The 22,682-nt window shown below is 38.5% G+C and overlaps 1 protein-coding gene across 3 annotated transcripts; it reads right to left on the reverse strand.

Moving 5' to 3' along the window:
- Window positions 1–1,665: 1,665 nt before the first annotated feature.
- LOC140819365 (uncharacterized) lies at window positions 1,666–22,112 on the reverse strand. 3 transcript variants are annotated; one of them, XM_073179424.1, is made up of 13 exons: window positions 21,981–22,112; window positions 20,889–21,303; window positions 20,500–20,746; window positions 20,306–20,418; window positions 20,079–20,158; window positions 12,223–12,364; window positions 12,040–12,120; window positions 10,964–11,068; window positions 10,678–10,860; window positions 10,215–10,307; window positions 2,269–2,408; window positions 2,111–2,177; window positions 1,666–1,988 (listed from the first exon to the last, which is right to left on the reverse strand). In XM_073179424.1, exons 2-13 carry the CDS (start codon window positions 21,279–21,281, stop codon window positions 1,872–1,874), a joined length of 1,761 nt encoding a protein of 586 aa, XP_073035525.1. In that variant the 5' UTR covers window positions 21,282–21,303; window positions 21,981–22,112; the 3' UTR covers window positions 1,666–1,871. The 3 variants fall into 3 exon arrangements, with proteins under 3 accessions (XP_073035525.1, XP_073035527.1, XP_073035524.1); XM_073179426.1 differs by having other exon boundaries at window positions 20,889–21,296; window positions 21,981–22,070; XM_073179423.1 differs by lacking the exon at window positions 21,981–22,112 and adding an exon at window positions 21,482–21,517 and having other exon boundaries at window positions 20,889–21,296.
- Between the last annotated feature and the right edge of the window lie 570 nt (window positions 22,113–22,682).

The following is a 22,682-nucleotide window of genomic DNA, read 5'->3' on the forward strand; positions in this document are numbered from 1 at the left end:
CTTACGTTGAAAGAATAAAATTCTTTCATCTTCGGCAGAGAGCTCACAGAGGTGAGATAGTAGTGAGAAAATATCATTTCAATTTTCTTTTCGATCGTACGATTTATCGGTTTATCTAATCGACGAAACGACTTCAGTTCTGGGATCGTTGACACGAGGTCTTCGATTTGAGGTATAAATTTTATAGTTTTGGTGATGTTTGAAATTCGTCGATTTCTGAAATAAATCTGATGAATTGTTAAATCATACAGAAATTGAAGATTGTTCAGTCGTGTATGATTTTAACAAAGTAAAAAAGCGAAGATTATAGTAGTGTTATTTTTAATTATTCCTAATTTGTTATAATTAAGTATTTTTAATCGTTGAATTGAAACTGGAGATTTTTTTGTTAGTTGTTATTAATTCTGATTATATATTCGGAGTCTACGAATAAGAGGCTACATGTTGATATAAAGTTTTCGTAATTTGACGGATGTTGTAAAATAGCCTATTATTTGAAGTTAATTAATTAGGGTATATTTGACGGTAGTATTGTGAATTAAATACATCAGAATATGAAATTGTTGAACGATAAGAATTTATAATCGAGTTTTATATTTTGTTGAATTCATTGTTGTTGAGCTATTTCATGTTGTGCATTGAGGCTATTATGATTTGTGTTGATAAGGTGATAGTGATCTGATAATTGCTGTTGAATTATTTAGATACGTCACAAACCTCGGGATCAAAGAAATAGCCAGATTTTATATATACTCGATTATCAGGTACGTGTTGACGTACGAGCATACGTTGTTATTCTTTAGTAATAATAAATACTATTGTGTTTAACGACGATAAATCACCATAATTGGGTGATTTGATATTATATTTTTTGTTGTTTATTATTGTTGATGTTGTTGGCTGTCGTTGAGAGACGTCACGTTGATATTGTTCGTTCAACGATATTGTTGTCGTCGGAGTTGGGGTGCGACATATCGTCGATGTTATTCGTTCGACGATATTGTTGTCGTTGGTGTTGGGGTGCGACGTATCGTCGATGCTGTTGTTTGTTCGAAGATATTGTTGTAGCCGGAGTTGGGATGCGACGTATCGTCGATGTTATTGCTGCAGTGTGATGTTGTTGATGACTAATATTCCAGAAACGGAATTAGGGATATTTCTGTTATCATTTTAGTTATATCTATGTTGTTAATATCACTGTTATGTATTACAATGATAATTGTTGTATATACTCATCCTTTGGGGCTGTTTCTATTGAACATGTTACAGGACTATCCTGTGAGACATGATAGAGGAGGACTAGGTGTGTCTAGTTAAACAGTCTTGTAGTTGATGGTAGATAGAGACAGTATAGTTTATTATCGTATTTGAGTTGTGTGTATATATTTATTATATTGTTTCTGCTGCACTGATGTAGATAGTGTGATGATTGCACTATTTTGTCGTATATGCAATTATATTATTATGTCGTTGTAAAAAAAAATTTATGCATATGACGTCACATGTTGTATGATTACGTGGCGAGGTTTGGGGCGCTACAAGATCTGTCTAACAAAACACGACCCGTGAGACCGTCTCACACAAATTTTTGCCACAAAGATAAATTGCAAATTTCTAGCGAGTCAAACTGTTAAATTAAGATTTCAAACTCGAGGGGGAGACAGCTAAACAGGAAAGATCCACTACAACATTAGCAAGAGTTGTTTGGGAGAAAATACAATACAGACAAAACGGAATTTCTTGGATAACAGTAAATAAGAGAAATTCGGTAGCCTGCTCAAATTTATGATTATTCAAGAGGCACTACAATAAAGGAGACATGCATAAAAATAGACACCAGAAATAAAATTTAGCATGGCGCGAACTTGTTTCTAGCTCGACATCATATGGTCGATCGATTGAAGAGCTTGATTGGCAAAAAAACGGACATCAACATCAGGGTCCTCGGCAAGATCTACCAAGCAAGGGCGTATGGTTTTCTCCACCACCTTGGAAAGTTGGATTATGTTTCAAAACATGAAAGAGAGATGAACAAAGAGAAAAAGGGGGAAAACGAGAGAACATCGATTCAGTTTCACGTTTCACAAGACGTATGCATGAGTGAACTTACCGATTGATCGACGATGGGGATCATGGATTGCAAAATTTTAGCGACGTTAAATTTTATGTTCGGTACTCTGCAAAATACAAATAACTCACAGTTGATTATACGTAGAAACTATTGATTACACAACCATATTCATAGATGATTTTGGAAACGGAGGTTACTTGTCTTTTGATGCAGTCACAATGACAGGCAACAGTTTGGAACATGTTATATCAGAACCCATAACAGGAGCAAGCAATGAAACTGCACGAAGAATGGTCATTCGATACAGGTAGTGCGAGTTGTTTATCATGTCCAACACCTGCATGAAAACGACAAGACCATGAACGTACTCATTTTATATTTTAACAGTGGCCGAAATGGCAACAAAATTATAATTTTATTGCAGAAATCTGTAATAGAATAAAATAGGTAATGTGATGACCCTACTCCTTATTTTGAAAGAATACTAATTAATAGATCATTAAAGAGTTATTAATTAATCATTATCAAAGAACTGATAATTCGCAATCAATCTGTTGGGATCCATCGAATTTAAAATAGATCAACAAACCTACTTCAAATTTTATTATCCCGAAAAATCCAACTAGACGAATGAGATTAGAACGCATGACAGATAAGATTAATTCCCGGATCTTGCTTGATAGTGATTTCATTATGTTGGTATTGTCTAAGTTCAGACGAGTAAACTTTATGTCATATTGTTTTAGTGAGATACGTGATGTACTGACTGAGATTATCAAGCGTGGTGGTATACACACTTATATGCTGCATATTTATCTGTTGCATGATATAAATGTTTTACAGTTTTAGCATATTATGCTTGACATCCCGTTGGGAATAATATCTTTTTAGATATACTCGTTTGTTGGGGCTGCTCAAACTGTTCTGTATTGTGGACGGTAGGACGTCGAGAACTACAGTGTCCGACAGAACCCACGGACTCTGATGACCTTGGACATTGCAGGTCCAAGTCTTGATGATGAGTGTGGGACCCAAAACATTCCGAGGGCAAACCAGAAACTACACCCTCAAGCACCTCTAGACTGAGCATGAGATTCAAGACTTGATCTTTGATATCCGAGTATATTGCATTTCACATGCATCAATCAGTTTGTATACTCGTAAATTCTCGTATTGGGCGATTGTCGCTCACGTCCTTGTTTTCATCTTGGGCACCCCATTCCACGGTACAGATCTTAGTTTGGACGGTGCGGACGGCCAGCGCTGTGGCTAGAGCAGTTGGGTTTTCGGTGGTGATCTAGATGAGATTTTATTTGGTTTCCCGTATTCTCGTCAAAATTATGTTTTCGATATAGTTGTATTAACTTTTAAGAGTGATGTTATTTTTCTGTTTTCGTTTGGGTTGTAAGTTGATTAAGTTATTTGGTTTCTGTTGTTTAATTGTTGTTATTAAGTTCAAATTTGGCATGTTTATTAGACTGTTTCGTAGTGGCTCGGTAAGTGTGCTACATTTAATGGTATAAGAGCATGAAAAAATTTAGAGGTTGATTTGGGTTTCCTTTCAAATGTCATGAGATGGAAGCATTTACGGAAGTATGAAACATGAACGTTATGACGACGATGAGACTGGCAGAGAACATCGTCATAAAGATCGTGACGAAAGGCGTCACCGATACCATGAGAAAAACGACATAGGAACCACGTCAACATTATGTATTTCATGAAGATTAGGCCTCAATCGTTGACAGGAGATGAGAATGTTGATTTGCTGCAACTTGGGTCGATATCATGGAGCGGTGTTTTTGAGTGCAGCACTATGACGATGATGGGAAGATGGAGGTAGCCGATTTCACGATCCAAGGAAAAGCTCGGAAATGGTGGAAAACTGTTGTTCAGCAGCATGGGCGGATTCGTTGAGAACATTTCCGTCAAACCTTCATCAATCATCACTTTCCGCCAACTCTTCGTCAGGCGAAAGAGTTGGAACAGTTGATCCTTAAGCCTGGAGATTCGAGCATTAAGGATTAACAAAGGCGTTTACGGATCTGTTGTCGTACATTCCTCGCATCAATGAGAATTCTGCAACAAAATATTCTCATTTTTGGGATGGTTTGAAGCACGAAATTTTTGATCGAGTTTCTGTCTGTGACGATCCGACTTCATACAAAGGATTAGTGATTCATTGTCGTCAAGCCGAGATCAGTATTGCTAGGAAGAAGACTATGCAAACTAGCAAAGGTTCTAGCTCGTTGGGACCGAGGGTTCAATCTTTCATGAAGTTTGTATCTTCTTCTTCAAGTACTGGAGGGGTGCACAGTTTTGATAGAAAAATGTGCAATGTGGCCAGTGCGGAAGCAGAGAAATGTCAAAGAGTGACAGGTGCATGTTTCGATTGTGGTGGTTTTGGTCACATGAAGAGGGATTGCCCTAACTTGGAGGATCGGAGTAGAGGCGGATATTCTATGGTAGGGTCTTACAGTGAAAAACAGTCTAATACCACTGTGCAGCAGGTAAGCCGAGAGATATTGCAAGGATATGAGCAACGCCCATGAGTCCAGGGGCAAGTGTTTGCGCTAAACCAAGAGCAAGCTGGGGAGAAAAACGAAAGAGTCGTGGCTTTTATGCGGTATCCCTGCATATGTCGAAGAGTTACAGGTGCATGTTTCAATTGTGGGGGTTCATACCATGAAGAGTGATTACCATGTCGAATAGTTACAGGTGCATGTTTCAATTGTGGTGGTTTTGGTCACATAAAGAGTGATTACCCTAACTTGGAGGCGAAAGTTTTTATGATAGGGTCTTACAGTGGAAAACAGTTTGAGGCCACTGTGCAGCAGAAAGGTTTTTTTGCTCAAGGTTCCTGTCGTGGAGGGATATCGCAAGGATCTCAGCAATGCGCACGAGTCCAGGGACAAGTGTTTGCCCCAAACCAAGAGCAAGCTGATGAGCAAAATGAAATAGTCATTGCAGGTAATTTACTTTTATGTGGTATCCCTGCATATGTCGAAGAGTAACAAGTGCATGTTTCAGTTGTGGTGGTTTTGGTAACATGAAGAGAGATTGCCCTAACTTGGAGGATCAGAGTGGAGACGGAGATTTATCATAGGATTTTACATTGGAAAACAGTCTGAGGTCAATGTGTAGCAGAAAGGTTTTCCTGCTCAAGGTTCCCCTTGTGGAGGGATATCACAAGGATCTCAGCAACGCTTGCCCTAAACCAAGAGCAAGCTAAGGAACAAAAGGAATTAGTCATTGCAGGTAATTTCCTTTTATATGGTATCACTGCATATGTATTAATTGACATCGATACATCATCGCATTCATTTAAAGCATCAATGTTTGTTAATAAGCATAAACTAACGTGTCATTAGATGTTTTTAATGTCAGTGTCTACACCTATGGGACAAGAGGTTTTAGCTACGCGACTTGTAGTAGACTGTTTGATAGAGTTGGAGAGAAAATACTTGTATGCCAATATGATGATATTGGCTATGGAAGATTTCGACTGTATTATGGGAATCGACCTTTTGACTAAGTATAAAGCGACCGTAGATTGTAATATGTATCGTTCAGTTTCGTCCAGAAGGAGACGAGAATTGGTTCTTCTCAACCTCCAATGCCAATAGTGTCTGTTATAGAGGCACAACGGACTTTAGTGAAAGGAGGAGAGGGATATCTCATTTATGTTGTGGATATTTCAACAGAGTTGTCATCTTGGGACATGTTATATCCAAATATGGGATATCACTGGATCTTAAGATCGAAGCATGTTTAATTGGGCACGACCGAAGTCAGCTCAAAAAAAGAAGTTTTCTAGGTTCGGCAGATTATTACCGAATATTCATCTCAGGATTTTCTCATATTGCAAAGCCATTAATACAGTTGGCATGTAATGTGCAATTAGAATAGACACATGATTGTGAAAATAGTTTCCATGAACTACGTCAACGTTTGACAATTGCATCAGTTTTAGCTCTGCCGTCTGGAACAGGAGGGTACGTTGTGTACACTTATGCATCACATCAAAGATTTGGATGTGTTTTAACCAAGAATGGTCATTTGATTGCATATGCATTCAGATAGTTGAAGAAGCATGAAGAGAATTATCTAGTTAATGACCTGGAATTATCAACGATTGTGTTTACTTTAAAGATTTGGCGACATTATCTCTATGGAGAGAGATTTGAGATTTTTACGACTCATAAGAGCTTGAAGTATATTTTCACTCAAGCTGATTTAAATATGCGCCAAAACAGATGGATGAATTTGTTAAAGGATTATGATTGCGAAATCAAGTATCATCCAAAATCAGCGAATCTCACAGCTGACGCTCTTAGTCGCAAGGTGAGATTATCTACACTTCAGACAAATTTCATCTCAAGTGTAATCCAAATTGTTTTTCTGTTATTTCACTTCCGTCGTAAGAAAGGAATAAAAAACATTCCAGTAACGAACATTTTATCTGAACAGACGTATGCCAAAATTAGATAAGCTCAGTTTTCTGACCCAAATGTGAAAAAGTTAGCAAGGTTAGCTAACGGAGACACACATCAAGCTTTGAGTTTAAAACAGATTGAACCTTGTGTCTATCGGGGAGAATTGTAAAATATTCTAATTTAAGAGACGAGATTTTATCTCAAGCTCATGAGTAAGTTAAGTATCCACCCTATAAACATGAAAATGTATAAATATTTGAAGACCAAAATGTTTACCAGTTTGTAGCTAAGAGTTTGGTTTGTCAGCAAGTGAAAGCTGAACATAGTCGACTAGGAGGATTAATTCATAATCTTCCTATCCCAGAATGGAAGTGGGAGCATGTGACGATGGATTTTGTCACCCACTTGCAGCTTTCTTCTAAGAATTGTAATGTCATTTGAGTAGTTGTAGACTGACTGACTAAGTCAGCACATTTCATTCCGTATAGTCCGGAAATACAGTTTCGATCGCATGGCAAGACTATACATCCAAGAGATTCTTAAATATTAGGTGTGCCAACAAGCATAGTTAATGACAGAGACCCACCCTTTACCTCAAAGTTCTGGGGAAGTTTTCAAAAAACGTTAGAAAGACATTGAGTCTTGAGTATTGCATATCATCTAGAGACCGCTGATCAGTTTGAGGGTACTATTCAGACACTCGAGGACATGTTACGTGCTTGTGCTGTGAATTTTGGATCAGCATGGCATGATCATCTGCCGCTTGTGAAGTTTGCATATAACAATAGTTACCACAACAACATCGGTATGCCTCCGTTCCAAGCATTGTATGGTAGACGTTGACGTAATACATTGTTTTGGCACGAAGTACGAGAACGACAAGTGCAAGGACCTGAATTAGTGCAACAATCGATTGACCAAGTGGAACGGATACAGAAGAGAATTAAAACTATACAAGATCGTCAATCGAGTTACGCGAATATCAAGCGTAGACCCCTATAGTTTCAGCCCGGGGAAAAAGTTTTCTAAAAGTTTAACCATTCTGCAGAGTGATGAGATTTGGACTAAAGAGAAAATTAGCCCCGAGATTCATCGGACCTTTCGAGATCTTGGAATGTGTTGGAGATTTGGCGTATCGATTGGCTTTACGGCTGTATTTGTCCAGCATTCATAATATCTTTCATGTATTGTTGCTACAACAGTATATAGCAGATGAATTGCACGTTCTTGATCCGACAGATATTCAAGTTGAAGAAGACTTGACCTATGTAGAGCAGCCGCTCTTAATCCTGGGTAGGAAAGAGAAGCTAAAAACCAAGATCATTCAACTTGTTCTAGTGCAAGTGCAATGACAACGCCGAGGTATTGCATAGGCGACTTGGGAGTTAGAGAGTCATATGCGCTCAGAGTATCCGCATTTATTTTGAGTTGTATCATTGTAATACTATAAATTATATTTTATTCAATTATATTTGTAATAAAGTTCTGATTTCGAGGACAAAATCATTGTAATTAGTGGAGGATGTTATAGGCTGAATCTTTTTTTGAATGAAGTACTAACTAAATGATGACTAAAGAGTTGTTAATTAAGTATTATTAAGAAATTCATTATCGATGTCAACCAGTTCGATCCACCGAATTCAAAATGGACTACTCAATCTACTTCAGATTTCAATATCCTGAGAAATCCAACTAGATGAATGAGATTATAACACGTGACAGATATGATTGATTTCAGATCTTCTAAAATAGTCTGGATCCAGCCTATAAACGAAAGCTGATTTCATTTGTTTTCTAAACCGCTTTTGTTCATCTCCTCTCTCTCGAGTTCTAGTCATATACCTTAGGTTTTCTAGCCAGTTTCTAGGACAGGTGTCAAGAAGCTTCGGACCTAATGTCAACTCGAGGAAGGGTCGGTGAACCGGGACACGCAAATCGAGATACCATCGGCGGGCTGACGACCGACGCAAGCATAATCCTAAAACCTTAAATAGTGATTTAAGGATCATTAGGAAGAACTTTGAAGCATGTTTGGTAATCTAAGATCTGACTTGATAGTGATTTCATTGTGCTGGTATTCTCTAGATTCAGACGAGTAAACTTTCTACCAGATTGTTTTAGTGAGATACGTGATAGACTAACAGAGATATCCAGACATAATATACACACTTTTATGCTGCATATTTATCTATTGCATGATACATGTTTTACTCTTTTGGTATATTATGCATGACATCACGTTGGACTGATATCTTTTGAGATATACCTCGTTTGTTGGGACCGCTCAGCCCGATTCTATATTGTGGACGGTTGGGCATCGAGAACTCAAGTGTCCGACAGGACCCGCGGGCTATGACGACCCTAGACATTGTAGGTTCACGTCTGGATTATGAGTATCGGCTACAAAACATGCCTAGGACAGATCAGAGACTACACACTCAAGCGTCTCTAGACTGAGCATGAGATTATTGACTTGATGCTTGATATTAGTTCATATTGCATTTCACATGCATCATATTAGTTTGCATACTTGTACATTCTCATATTGGGCGATTGTCGCTCACGTCCTTGTTTTCATCTTGCGCACCCCATTCCACGAGAAAGGTTTTAGGTTGGACGGTTCGGACGGCCAGGACAGTGACTAGAGCAGTGGAGTTTTCGGTGGTGATCCAGTGGAGGTTTTATTTGATTTCTTGTATTCTTGTGCAGGATTATGTTTTCGATATGATTGTATTAACGTTTAATACTAAGATTATTGTTCTAATTTCATTTGAGATAAAAGATAATTAATTATTTATTTTCCGCAGTTTAATTGTTGTTATCAAGTTTAAATTTAGTATGCTTATTAGTCTGTTCGACAGTGGCACATGTTATCCATGACTAAATGAAGCCAATACTCAACTAGTCATACATGGCTTAATATGCTCAGGAATGCTCCTCTTTCCTCTATAGGCCATCATGAGTTCATTATAGGTCTATCCTTTCTGTGCTCTCTAAGTTTCACAAAAGCAGACGTCAGTTGGTTAAATTCACTTCTGGGTTCTAAAAACTTGTGCATAAAATAAGAAACTGAAACTTGAAATCTATGTTGCATGGATACGGGTACGGGTATCGTATCGAATACGATACGACGATACGGAAAATTTAAAAAATATAAGACACGATACGGTTAAGATACGACAGTTATTAAATATATAAATATTATTTATATATACATAAATTTAATATACAAATTGTAGATATATAAGTATTTATATAAACATAATGTAGAAATATATATATATATATATATATTTTATGTAAATATATACAGAGTAAAACTTCAGAACATTGATTTAAAAAGAAAAGGTCAAAAAAAATTCAAAATTTTTTTTTAAACGTGTCCATGGCATATCCTAGCCATGTCAATGACGTATCCGACTAATCAAACATGCAAAGTTGATACCGATTTTTCCGTATCCGACACGCGGATATCCGTATCCATGTCGTATCCGTGTCCGATACTTAAAAAAAAAAAAAAATGCCCGTTGTACATAGCTTGAAATATAAACATCTCCTTTGGCTTCCTGTACAAGCTACAACGATAATTTAATCAGTCGGATAATTTAATCAGACGTACATGCAGAAAGTTAATTGAAAGACAAGGCTAGTAACTTCACTGGAAGCAGAAACCAAAACAACAGAATAATTAACCATCATCTACAAACCTGTGGTATTATATGCTGCATTGCCCACTCTGGACCAAATTCTTCGGCGAGGCGTTTCAGATTATTAGCAGCAGCATCTCTAATTGAGTGAACCTTTACAAAAACAAACAGTAAAACATTAGATGTTGCCCATTTCAATGGTTTTACCCATTGATGTGCATTAGTCCATGACAAAGGTAAAACAAAATGGCCAACTGACATAATAATATCATAAATCAAAATAGAGAAGCACAAGTCGTTTGAAAAATAAGTAACAAATAAATAAACCAAGGTTGAATCTACATATTTCTCTTGAATCTCTCATCATGAATAACATCAAGTTTGACCTCACCATTCAAGCTTAACAACAGCCACGACATCGCTCTTTCAAAGTTCTCATGTAGATTGGAAAACGTGAAAAAACTATCAATGGTAAAATAAGTATACACATTAGCCGAGCATAATCCTAAGAAAAAACACCAACCTTGTCCTGTAACCACTGCATACAAAGGGCACCCAATTTATCATCAAAAAATCCGACACCCAATTGACTAGCCAATAGTGGTATATATTCTATGATAGCAAGCCGAACCCTCCAATGCCTATCCTCTGCCAGCTCGACAATAGCCGGTAATAAAGACTGAGAGAGCAAATCAATCCCAATAACCTGGAAGCATCCAGAAACCGGAATAAGTGAGCAATATTTTGAAATAGCCACAGCTGAAGAAGTTCCTTTCACAAAAGAAACAATTTGAAGGAATATTACACACCTGATTGACTTGATCTAGCTTGCTAATGATATTGAGGCGAACATCAGGAAATTCATCTTTCAATAAAGAAAGAAAAATAGGAAGAAGTTGTTCAATGGTTGCATCCTGTATCATCAACAAAAACAAGACCTCGATTTTTCAAAACCCACCGTAATAGTCTACGTATCTAATTACTTCTTTATTTAAGAAATGAGACTCCAAGAAAGTAATAAGTGATAATATATTGAAAAACCATGAAAACAACTAAAGAATCACCAATCAGTTGAAAATTCTTCAACACCAATTATACATGGTGAGGTTAGAAAGGAGAGCTAATACCACCTCACATCCATATCCATACAAATACTGCACTGGTGACTAAACCAAAACTCATAGGATCCAAACCGGGCCAAAACACATAAAAGTGTCTAAGAAAGAGGGTATTTTTATTTCCCAAAGATATTGCAAAGCTAAATACGCAATCCTAACAAGGCCCTGCTGCTCCTTCATAAGAACCGAGATCAATCTGCACACGATACCAGACTCAAGGATATACAACAAAAGAGACATCTTGACTCTAAATTCAGGCACGACATAGATTTGGTGTGCATAAAGAAAAAAAATACATTCTACAGGTCGAATGACAAGGTGTTACCATCTCAAGATATAAAGCTATCTATGGACATAAATTGTAAATTGATGAACTGGAACTCTGTCAAGAACCATGCCTATGACATCAGCACAAACTGTACACAACTATAATGAGAGAAAATAGCTGAATCTATTGCAGGGTTAAGATAAATTGTCAGCTGACAAAACCCAAGTATATGGCAACAAGCAGGTGGATGCGGCAACATATGCATAAAACACTTAACGTTCAGCGTAGTCAATAATGTGGAATTACGAAGCTAAAAAGAGACTGCCATTCCATCTCTGGAGGCATGCAAAAGCGTTCAGATTACATAAAACTATATGTCTTTAAATACCAACAATGTTACTTAAAATACATTGGATCCAAACTAATTAGCAGTTCATCGTGAAAAAAGAATTTGCATCATTATCGTCTTTCATCAACTTTAAGTTGCAATTCACCTCACCTTTCCCAAGACAGGAGCCATTCCCATTATGACAGATGCCAAAGCAGATCTCACATGTTGTGAGGAATCCGATGACAATTCCTACAAGCAGCACAGCCTTTTATTATATAGTAAGGTAAAGAAAGCAATTACATAAACCATAAATTCACCAACTATCATAAAAAAATTACATCTGGCTTCTACCTTCACACAGGGAAGAATATGCTGAATGGCGAGTTCAGGGCTAAGAATCCGACAGAACTTGGTGACTTTTCCAGCAGCTGCTATACGCACTTCTGCTTCATTATCTCGAAGTAGGCGAACATAAGCAGGAACCAAATCCGTCCTGAGACACATAATAACAGTATACTGCATCATTTCATAATGAGAAACATCAGCGACATGATTAAAAAATTAATCACAGAAAAAATTAACATATTCAGTTAAATTTAGGAAGTAGATGTTCTCATGTTCAAACAAACATATTCCGCTAGACACCCCGTAAACAAGTAAAAGGTACATAGGAACATATACAACTATGATAAAAGCGTCCATATTAACAAAAAAATTATTATTGGCATATGTCTTTATTATGCAACTTTGTTGTAGCTAAACATGATAGATTAAGATACAATCTTCATCAAGAGGAAAACATCATTCTCAAATTTGAAAGTAATCTCAAAAAGAATTTCGGTTAAATTACATAGAAAGAAAATTGAAAAGCGCTGATTTGCCAAAAGTTCGTTACTCTACATGCATAAAATCGTAAGTGTGTCATGATAACACATAGATAAAAATAAATAGGACAAGTGGAGTACCTGAGTACTATGTTAGGGACTCAATCCATGGGGCCCAGCCCAACTCAAACAAGAATCGAGAAGCAAAAATCAAAGATGTCATATATCAAAGGTTTACTCATGGGAAGTTTAGAAAATAAGGAATTGGATTGATTGAATTTTATTTACTTTACTTTAATAAGTGTTAGAATCTTGAGCCTAGATATGGGAATAATGTACAGATTTCTTGTATGTCAATTTAATGCTTATCTCGTCTTTAAATGGCTGCTGATGAAAGAAATAAAACATTCAGTCTTTTCTCAAAAAATATAGCTAATATTGAGATGGCGAAGTTCTCACAAAAGCACCTCGAACATCCAAAAATAGGTAGACAAGGTAGAAAAAGCGACAAACAAAACGATCAACCCCTTCACTGACACATAACCCGATCCTTTACCCGTGCTCATGACAAGTTGGTATCAGATACAGTAGTTATGGGCGATTTGCAAGCAATCTAAGAGCAGCTTACGACCCTCTTCAACCTGTTCAAATCCGAAAGAGAAGACCAAGCACGCAGACGAGATGAACAAGAACGCACCCAACAAGATCTACACAAAAGGTATGAAGAATTGGCTACTAAAGTGTGAGGATAGCAGCGGAGCATCTGATTCACACACAAGAGATCAGCGCAAATCCAATGAGTTGGGGGACTCGAATCAATTCATTCCCAAATGTTCGAGGATGGATTTTCCTATCTATGATGGGTCAACCGACCCCATTAGTTGGATAAGCCGATGTGAACAATTTTTCTAGCATCAACGCACGCCCGAAGATCAGCGCGTGGTGCTCGCATCTTTTCATCTTGAAGGAGACGCTCAACTGTTGTTCCTAAAATTTAAGCGAGATCGACCCAATCTTACATGGGAGTTTTTCGCACAGTACTGCCACGTGAGGATTGGGCCACCGATTTGCACCAACAAACTGGGAGAACTATTGAAATTGCGAAAAATAGGCACGGTATGAGAATACCAACGTCAATTTGAGCAACTTTCTGCACGAGCTTCCTCGTTCACAAACGAGCAAGAAGTTGAAATTTTCATTAGCAGCCTACAAGAACATATCGCGATTGAGGTAAACATTCACCACCCAAAAGATTTAACAACTGCTATGGGCCTGGCCCGTTTGTATGAAAGACGCACGGGAAGCCTATGACAAGAACCCAATTTTCCAAAAAACGTAGTATCCCAACAAACACAGGCCATCGATCACAAGGCAATTGAGCAGATCATCAAAGATAAAGGAATGACGCTCAAGAGGGTTGTGCTTTAACTGTGATGAACGGTTCTTTCAACCCAGAAGATGCAGTTGAAAAGATTAATACAGACGATGTGGGCATCTCTCTTCGCGCCATTACGAGAATCAGTGACGCCCAAACTATGCAAATAATAGGATACATCTATTCGATGCCTCTCCATGTCCTTATTGATTCCGGCAGTACCCACTGTTTCTTGGACTCCAATTTGGTCTCACAATTGAACCTTCAAATACGCAACGAGGAGACATATCTGTGAAGGTAGCAAATGGGAAGCATCTACCATGTTCAGGAATGTGTTCGGCTGTTCGGATCCTGTTGGAGAAGCATATCTTCCATCTTGATTTTTACGTCCCCACACTAGGAGAATTTGGAGCTGTCATGGGAGTAAATTGGCTCAACTCCTTAGGAAGTATCACGTGGGATTTTGACAAAATGCTGATGCAGTTTGTAAGGGAAGGCATGCTAGTTACATGGCACGGAGACTCGTCCTACATTCCCTTACACCGAAACCTCTCGACAACTATGATAGAGGAGGCATCTCTTACCCAGCTACAACACCTTCTGGATACCTACAACAACATGTTCGAGGAACCTCAAGGACCCCACCCTCAAGAGTATTCAGCCATAAAATTCTACAGGAAGAAGGTACAAACCCCATTGTTGTTAGACCTTACATATATCCTCGTATGCAGAAAGATGAAATTGAGAAGCAATATGATGAGATGCTACAAATGGGGATTATTAGACCCAGCTCATCCCATTTCTCCTCACCCGTATTGTTAGTCAAAAAATCATATTACGCATGGCGCTTTTGTACCAACTATCGTGCCTTGAATACAAAAACAGGGAAGGACAAGTTCTTCATTCCGGTGATCGACAAGTTATTGGAGGAATCACATGGCGCCGAATATTTTTCGAAATTAGACTTGCGATCCGGCTACATCAAATTTTGAAGGACCCCAGTAGCATCCACATGACGGCCTTTCGCACCCAACACGACCACTTTGAGTTTATGGTGATGTCTTTGGCCTCACTAATGTGCCCTCTACTTTTCAAGCTTTAATGAATTCGATTTTCGGCGGAATTTTACAGAAATTTGTTTTGGTTTTCTTCGATGACATTTCGTTTACAGCGTAACCTGGGAAGATCACATTTGCCATCTTTGTACGGTTTTCACAATCCTGCAACAGCAACACTTATTCCTTAAGAAATCCAAATGTCACTTCGCTCAAAAACAGGTTGCTTACTTGGGACATGTGCTTTCACCATAGTTATTTAGGACGCAAGGCGCACTAAAGCACTAGGGTACCCTGGAGCCTGAGACGCAAGATAAAGTGCACGCTTTATCGAAGTAAAGCGCATTTAACATAAATTTAAAATTCAATATAATAAAGTGAGTTATAATATAATATATTATATAAATTAAATATTTTTAACAATGATAACAAACATTGTAAATAAAAATCCATTAATAGATAATGTAACATAAATCATAACCATAAAAAAATTAATCATCTAAAGTTCATCCGTAAATCATCAATTCATAGTATATTAAAAAAACATCAAATATTTAAATAATCAAATTCCTATTCGATGTCTGCAACTATATGATCGTCGTCGTCGTCATAATCCAAAACATTGATGAGTCATGAGTCTAGAACAAATTAGATTAAAAGTTTGTATAAAGAATTACAATATCATCTAAATCATCAAATTCTTCATCATCATGTTCAACTAACATCATCGTAACAGAAGGAAGATTACAGTAAAAGTTTAAATAGACGACTTATCAACTTACTGTTAAAAATGTCTTGCATAAATGAGTGACAATAGGATTTTTTTAATAATTAAATAGTTAGGGGCTTTGCTAATTGAGTTTCAAAATTGGTTGAGTTCGAGTTAATTTTTGTTTACCTACAAAATATCGGCTCACTCCTTTAAAGCGCACGCTTTTGCGACTCAAACCTCGCGACTAGGCAGGTAATAACCCAGGCGCAAGGGGTGCGCCCGGCTGGGCCTGTCGCCTAGGCGCAACCAAACGCATGCTTTTCATAACTATGGGTTTCACGGAAAGGGGTGAGCGTGGATGGAAATAAAATAGCAGCCATTCAACACTAGCCACAACCCATAACTCTAAAGGCACTCCGGGGCTTCCTCGGAGTAACAGGGTACTACCACAAATTTGTACAAAACTATGGAGTTATTGCTGCCCCATTAACCAATATGCTGCGCAAACAAGGCTTTTCATGGACAGCTGATAGCATGCATGCCTTTGAAACATTGAAGAAAGTGCTCACTTCTACACTCGTCCTTGCTCTTCCAGATTTTTCCATACCTTTCATCGTGGAGGGTTATGCATCATAAACAGGAATAGGGGTTGTACTTCAACAGCAAAGGTGCCCAATTGCATTCGTCAGCAGCACACTAGCCCTTCGTCGTAGGAAACTACCCGCCTATCAAAAGGAACCCATTGGACTCACCAAACCCGTGCGTCATTGGTACTATTACTTTTGGGGAAACTTTTCATCATTCGTACGGATTATTATAGTCACAAATTTTGGCTCGCACAACGTATTTCAACCTCTCCACAACAACAGGGGATAAGCAAATTAATTGGTTATGACTTTAAGGTGGAATATCGGGCAGGAAAATCAAATGCCATGGCGGACGCACTTTCACGCCTAGGCGAGGAGGGCTGTTTGATGGCCATTTCGAAAACACAATGGGATTTTCTGGCAGCCATCAGAGAAGCATACTCTAATACACCAGAACTGCAACGCATAATTCAAGAGGTTCAAGATGGAAAGGCTTTCGGACCATGGAAGTTAAAAACGACATTTTGTGGTTTAAATCCAAAATCTACCTTCCTCCACAATCACCACTAACTGCTTCTATTATTTCAATGGTACATGAAGGCTGTCATGAAGGCTACCAGCGCACTCTCCACCGCACAAGACGAGATTTTTATGGTCAGGGAGGAAACGTCAAGTCCAAGCAGTAGTGTCCAATTGTTCCACATGCCAACACAACAAAATAGAAGCAATGAAGCCAGCTGGACTCTTACAATCTCTGCCCATCCCTTACCACATTTGGGCCGACATTTCAATGGATTTCATCGAAGGGTAGGGGTTGCCTACCTCAAAAGGGAAGACTGTAATTTTCATGGTGTCGATCGCTTTTCTAAATATGCTCACTTCATTGGCTTAGCCCATCCATACACCGCAGTTTAAGTCGCCAAAATCTTTTTCGACAACATCTTCAAGTTACATTGGATACCCGAAACAACAGTAAGCGATCGAGACGTAACTTACACAAGCTCTTTTTGGCAGGAACTCTTTCGTTTGAGTGGCACCAAACTGTGTTTCTGCTCAGCTTATCGTCCCCAATCCAACGGACAAACTGAGGCGATAAATCGCATTCTAGAAATGTACTTGAGGTGCTTTACAAGTGATCCACCGAAGAAATGGTTTGAATGGCTAGCCTGGGCAGAATTTTGCCATAAACAAGCTTTCACACAGCTCTTAAGGCCACCCGTTTTGAGATCGTTTATGGTCGCCAACCACCAAGCCTTCTGTCTTGTCTCCCCGGCCAGGCACGTCTGGACGCCGTGGATCACGCACTGCAACAGCGTGATCAACTTTTACGCCAAGCTCGTGATCTCTTGCTACAAGCTCAGAATGTTATGAATCTGCATCATGACAAGAAACACAAGGAAATGGAGTTCAAGGAAGGGGATTTGGTACTTCTCAAGCTTCCAACCTATCGAGAGCCAAGCTTAGCATCCAAAGGCAAACTACGGTCCATTTAAGGTGTTAGCCAAAGTAGGGCAAGTGGCTTACAAGCTATACCTTCCAGAGAACTCGAGGACTACCCAATTTTTCAAGTCTCATCCTCAAAGAAGTTCAAAGGAGGCTCTTTCTACAATCCAGTACTTCTACTGTAATGACCCGAATCCTTGTTTTGAATGAAGTATTAATTAAGAGATAATTAATGAGTTGTTAATTAAGTTTTAAGGAATTGATAAATCGGGATCAAGTTGTTGGTATCCACCGAATTTAAAAAAAGATAAACCGATCTAATTCGGATTACATTATCTCGAGAAATCCAACTAGACAAATGAGATTCTGACACGTGGCAGATAAGATTGGTTCGGATTTTCTGAAATAGTGCGGATGCAGCCTATAAATGGAAGCCGATTCTTTTGTTTCCTTCGCCGCATTCTTCAGAGAGAGTTCTAGTTGTACCTTAGGTTTCTAGCCAGTTTCTAGGGCAATTTGGTGTCGGGAAGTTTCGGAGCTAGTATCGACTCGAGAAGGGGTCGGTGAACTGAGATCGAAACATCATCAGCGGGCTGACGACGGACGCATGTATAATCCTAAATCCTCAAAGAGTGATTTAAGGATCATTAGGGAGAACTTGTAGCATGTTTGATCTGGTTTGTTAGTGATTTCATTATGTTGGTATTGTCTAGGTTCAGAGCTTTCTGTCAGATTGTTTTAGAGAGGTACATGATGTACTGACTGAGAAATCCAAGCATAGTATACACACTTATATGCTGCATATTTATCTGCTGCATGATACATGTTTACTGCTTTGGCATATTATGCATGACATATCATGTTGAGCCTGATATCTTTTGAGATATACCTCGTTTGTTGGGGCCGCTCAGCCCTATTCTGTATTGTGGATGATGGGGCATCGAGAGCTACAGTGTCCGACGGGACCCGCGGGCTCTGATGACCTGAACATTGCAGGTCCACGTCTTGATGATGAGTGTGAGAGCCAAAACATGCCTAGGGCAGATCAGAGACTACACACTCAAGCGCCTCTAGACTGAGCATGAGATTCTTGACTTGATCCTTGATATCCGAGCATATTGCATTTCGCATGCATCATATCAGTTTTTATACTCGTAGATTCTCGTATTGGGCGATTGTCGCTCACGTCCTTGTTTTCATCTTGGGCACCCCATTCCACGGGGCAGGTCTTAGGTTGGACGGTTCGGACGACCAGGTCCGTGGCTAGAGCAGTTGGATTTTCGGTGGTGATCCAGTGGAGGTTTTCTGTGGTTTATCGTTTTCACGTTCAGAATCATGTATTTGTTATGGTTGTATTAATGTTTAAAACTGCTGTTATTGATTTGTTTTCATTTGGGTTGTAAGATAATTAAGTATTTAGTTTCCGCTGTTTAATTGTTGTTATTAAGTTTAATGTTGCATGTTTATTAGTCTGTTTAGTAGTGGCTCGGGTAAGGGCGCTACATCTACCCCCCTTCCCCCTCACTCCGAAGCATTTCATCCTTCACCAATGGCAGTATTTGACAAGCGCACGAACCAAGGCAAATCTGAAGTCTTAGTGCACTGGGAGGGCCTGTCACCTGCAGAAGCTCCTCCCATGCTCACAGCTCGCTTTTCCTCTTTCGTGTTTGAGGACAACCAAGATTTCCAAAGGGAGCAGATGGGACTCAATCTATGGGGCCCAGCCACCCAACTCAAACAAAATTCGAGCAGCAAAAATCCAGGATGTGCTATATCAAATATTTACTCATGGGAAGTTTAGAAAATAAGGAATTTGATTGATTGAATTTTTTTTCTTTCTTTTAATAAGTGCTAGAATCTTGAGCCTAGATAGGGGAATAGTGGGCAGATTTCTTGGATGCCAATTTAATGCTTATCCTGTATTTAAATGGCTGCTGATGAAAGAAATACAGAATTCAGTCTTTTCTCAAAAAATATAGCTAATATTGAGATCACGAGGTTATCTCAAACGAGCCTCTAACATCCAAAAAATAGGTAGACAAGGTAGAAAAAGCCACAAACAAATCTCAGAGTTAAACGATCAACCCCTTGACCGACCCATAACCCAATCCTTTACTCGTGCAAATTAAATGTAAAAATAAGATATTTGTATTAGCATCAGGCCATACAGAGAACCAAGAACGCATCACAAAAATGAAATATAATAATAACCTCGTAGGTTCTGGTCCAACAGCCTCGCAAAGCTCATACAACTGGTTGGCAACCATGTAGCGAACACGCCAAGACTTATCCTGATACAGACAATTTGCAAGCATGTAAAAACAGAGGATTGTCCACAATACCAAGAAAAATATTCGAGAGTACAACAATTATAGACTTCAGAACATTAAGACGTTAAATATGTTTAGCACTGATCATCAAAAACAGTAAAACTGTACCTGCGAGAAGTTGACAATTACGGGGAGAATATGTGCAACACAATCTTGAGGCTCCAACAATTTTCCAAGAGCAGCACAGCTCTCCACAGCTAGTAACCGAACAGAATCTTGATCTGAAAAAAGGAAACGAGGAATCATGAATGTAAAATAAAATGAGTGATTAGGCTAAATACAATAACTCAAAGTTGGATTACCATCTTGTGTGAGATCCTCAAACATTGACATGATGTCCGTCTTGAGATGAGCAGGTTCCACAGTGGCAGCAAATTTTCCCAGGTTCGTTGCAGCAGCCCTTCTCACCATTGGCATATCATCTTGACACAACTGACTGTATATTGATCTCGACTCTGTCTTTAACATATCTGGGGCACTTGGGTAAGCAATGTGAAATAACCCACAAGCTGAAACCCGAGCAGTAAACCACTCACCAGCTGCCAGCCTCTGTAGTTCAAAATTAAATCAAGTTCAAGCAAATAGTTTTAGCAGAGAAAGATTAATTTAAATTGTATCAGTTCTTTCTCCCTATCAACACTTTACAGAATAAAAGTAAAAATCATAAGCAAAATACCAGGTCAAGACTGACCTTCACGAGAGGAATAAACCAGTCAATCAAATCACTTTCCCTCATCTGTGAACCAATTCTGCATAATGACTCCACCGCTTTTTCCCGCACACAGGTCTCCTCCACAGTGCTAAGTGTTTCCAGAGGAGGAAGCAACACATGTGCATGCTCCACTCCTCCAACATAGGGAATAAATACACCCAATTCCTCGGCCATAACAAGCAATACCTCGTCATCGTCGTCATTGTTCTCACTTAAAAATGGAATCAACTCTTTCCGGGTCCTCTCCTCCCCAAGTGCACGTGCAATTGTGGAAAGTCTGCGGATAGAATTCAATCGTAGTTGAATGTCATCATTCTTTAACTCATCTATTAATACTGCTATTGGATACAATGGCTCATCCACAGTCGACATTGTGTTTTCCTGGAGCTAAAAGCTTCACCACAAAAGTGGAAAAAAAAAAGAAAATGAAGGGAGATTTAGGTATTATAATTTATAGAATTGTACAAAGAACAAAACCATAACAAGTAACCACATAAGTAGACTACCAAAAACTTGATATCGAGAATTTTCTAGATATTTGAAATAAAACACGAAATCTCACGAAATTCAACCCCAAATCCTGAAAATCCCATATCAGAAGCAGTCCAGCTCCCAAACCCTGAATATCCTAACAGAAGTAAGAATTCACACCAGAATCCGGAAAACCCTAATACAAGTAACTCGCCACTTTCAACAGCCACATGCCAAAACAAAAGCGTCAACAATATCAAAGATCAATAAAACGGGAAAACTTTTCCCTTTGTAACTTCTTTACAGAAAACTTCCGGATCTTAGTCTTTTATCCCAGAATAGATATGCCGATTACGATAACAAAAAAATAATAGCTGGAAAATTCCACCAACTCCCACAATTTGATTTTTACACAAAATCAAAACATTCTAAGAGTGACGAAAATCAAAACAAATGCACAACTCCGAGATCTGGCAACAGAAACAAAAATCCAGGGAAATATTTCAAAAAAACAAGGAATTTGCGAGCGTATATGCGCAAAATACATCAATTTCACAAGCATAATTACACACAAATATACAAACGTACGCAAAGATTTACCAGGAATAATAGTTTCCGGACGGCTCTTCTCAAATTCGAAGGCTTTTCGAGAGAGAGGGAAGAGAGTCTCGATCGCTGAAACAGTATATATAAAATCGCTACTCGAATCTAATCTAATTTGTTTTTCTACACATTTAATTAATTAATTAATTAGTTTAATAACGAACAAATTTTGTAAGATAAATATATATAATATAATATAAATATCAAAACGTGTCAAAACGAGTTAGCGGATGGACAAGCTCACACACCGCACTAAACTATGATAGTTGGGATGCACAGATTGAAAAATTATTAACTCAACTTATATATACATTAAATAATTTAGTAGTTGATGTGATCTCGATGAAATGGATGAGCCGGGTAAAGAGCTCCACCGGATCAAATCAATAATTTAGTGTTTAGGAATTTGAGTGAAGGTAATGACTTCGATAACACCTGCAACAAGAAAGGAACTCGTGAATAGACGCCGGAGGAGTGTCCGGCGTAACCACTCTGATGCTTAAGTCAGCAGGTTAAAAATGAACACAAGCTAATATATGTGCAAATATAAGTGTGCTTGAGATTTCAGAAATTTTCAGAATCTGTAAATGACATTAATACCTACTATTTATAGTAGAAAATGGGATTAGTAACTCGTTTCATGTGCCACCTACTAAGTATGATTAGTCGGTTGCCCATACTATAGCTTCTGATGACTTT

Source organism: Primulina eburnea, chromosome 18, assembly GCF_022965805.1.
Source record: "Primulina eburnea isolate SZY01 chromosome 18, ASM2296580v1, whole genome shotgun sequence".
NCBI lineage: Eukaryota > Viridiplantae > Streptophyta > Magnoliopsida > Lamiales > Gesneriaceae > Primulina > Primulina eburnea.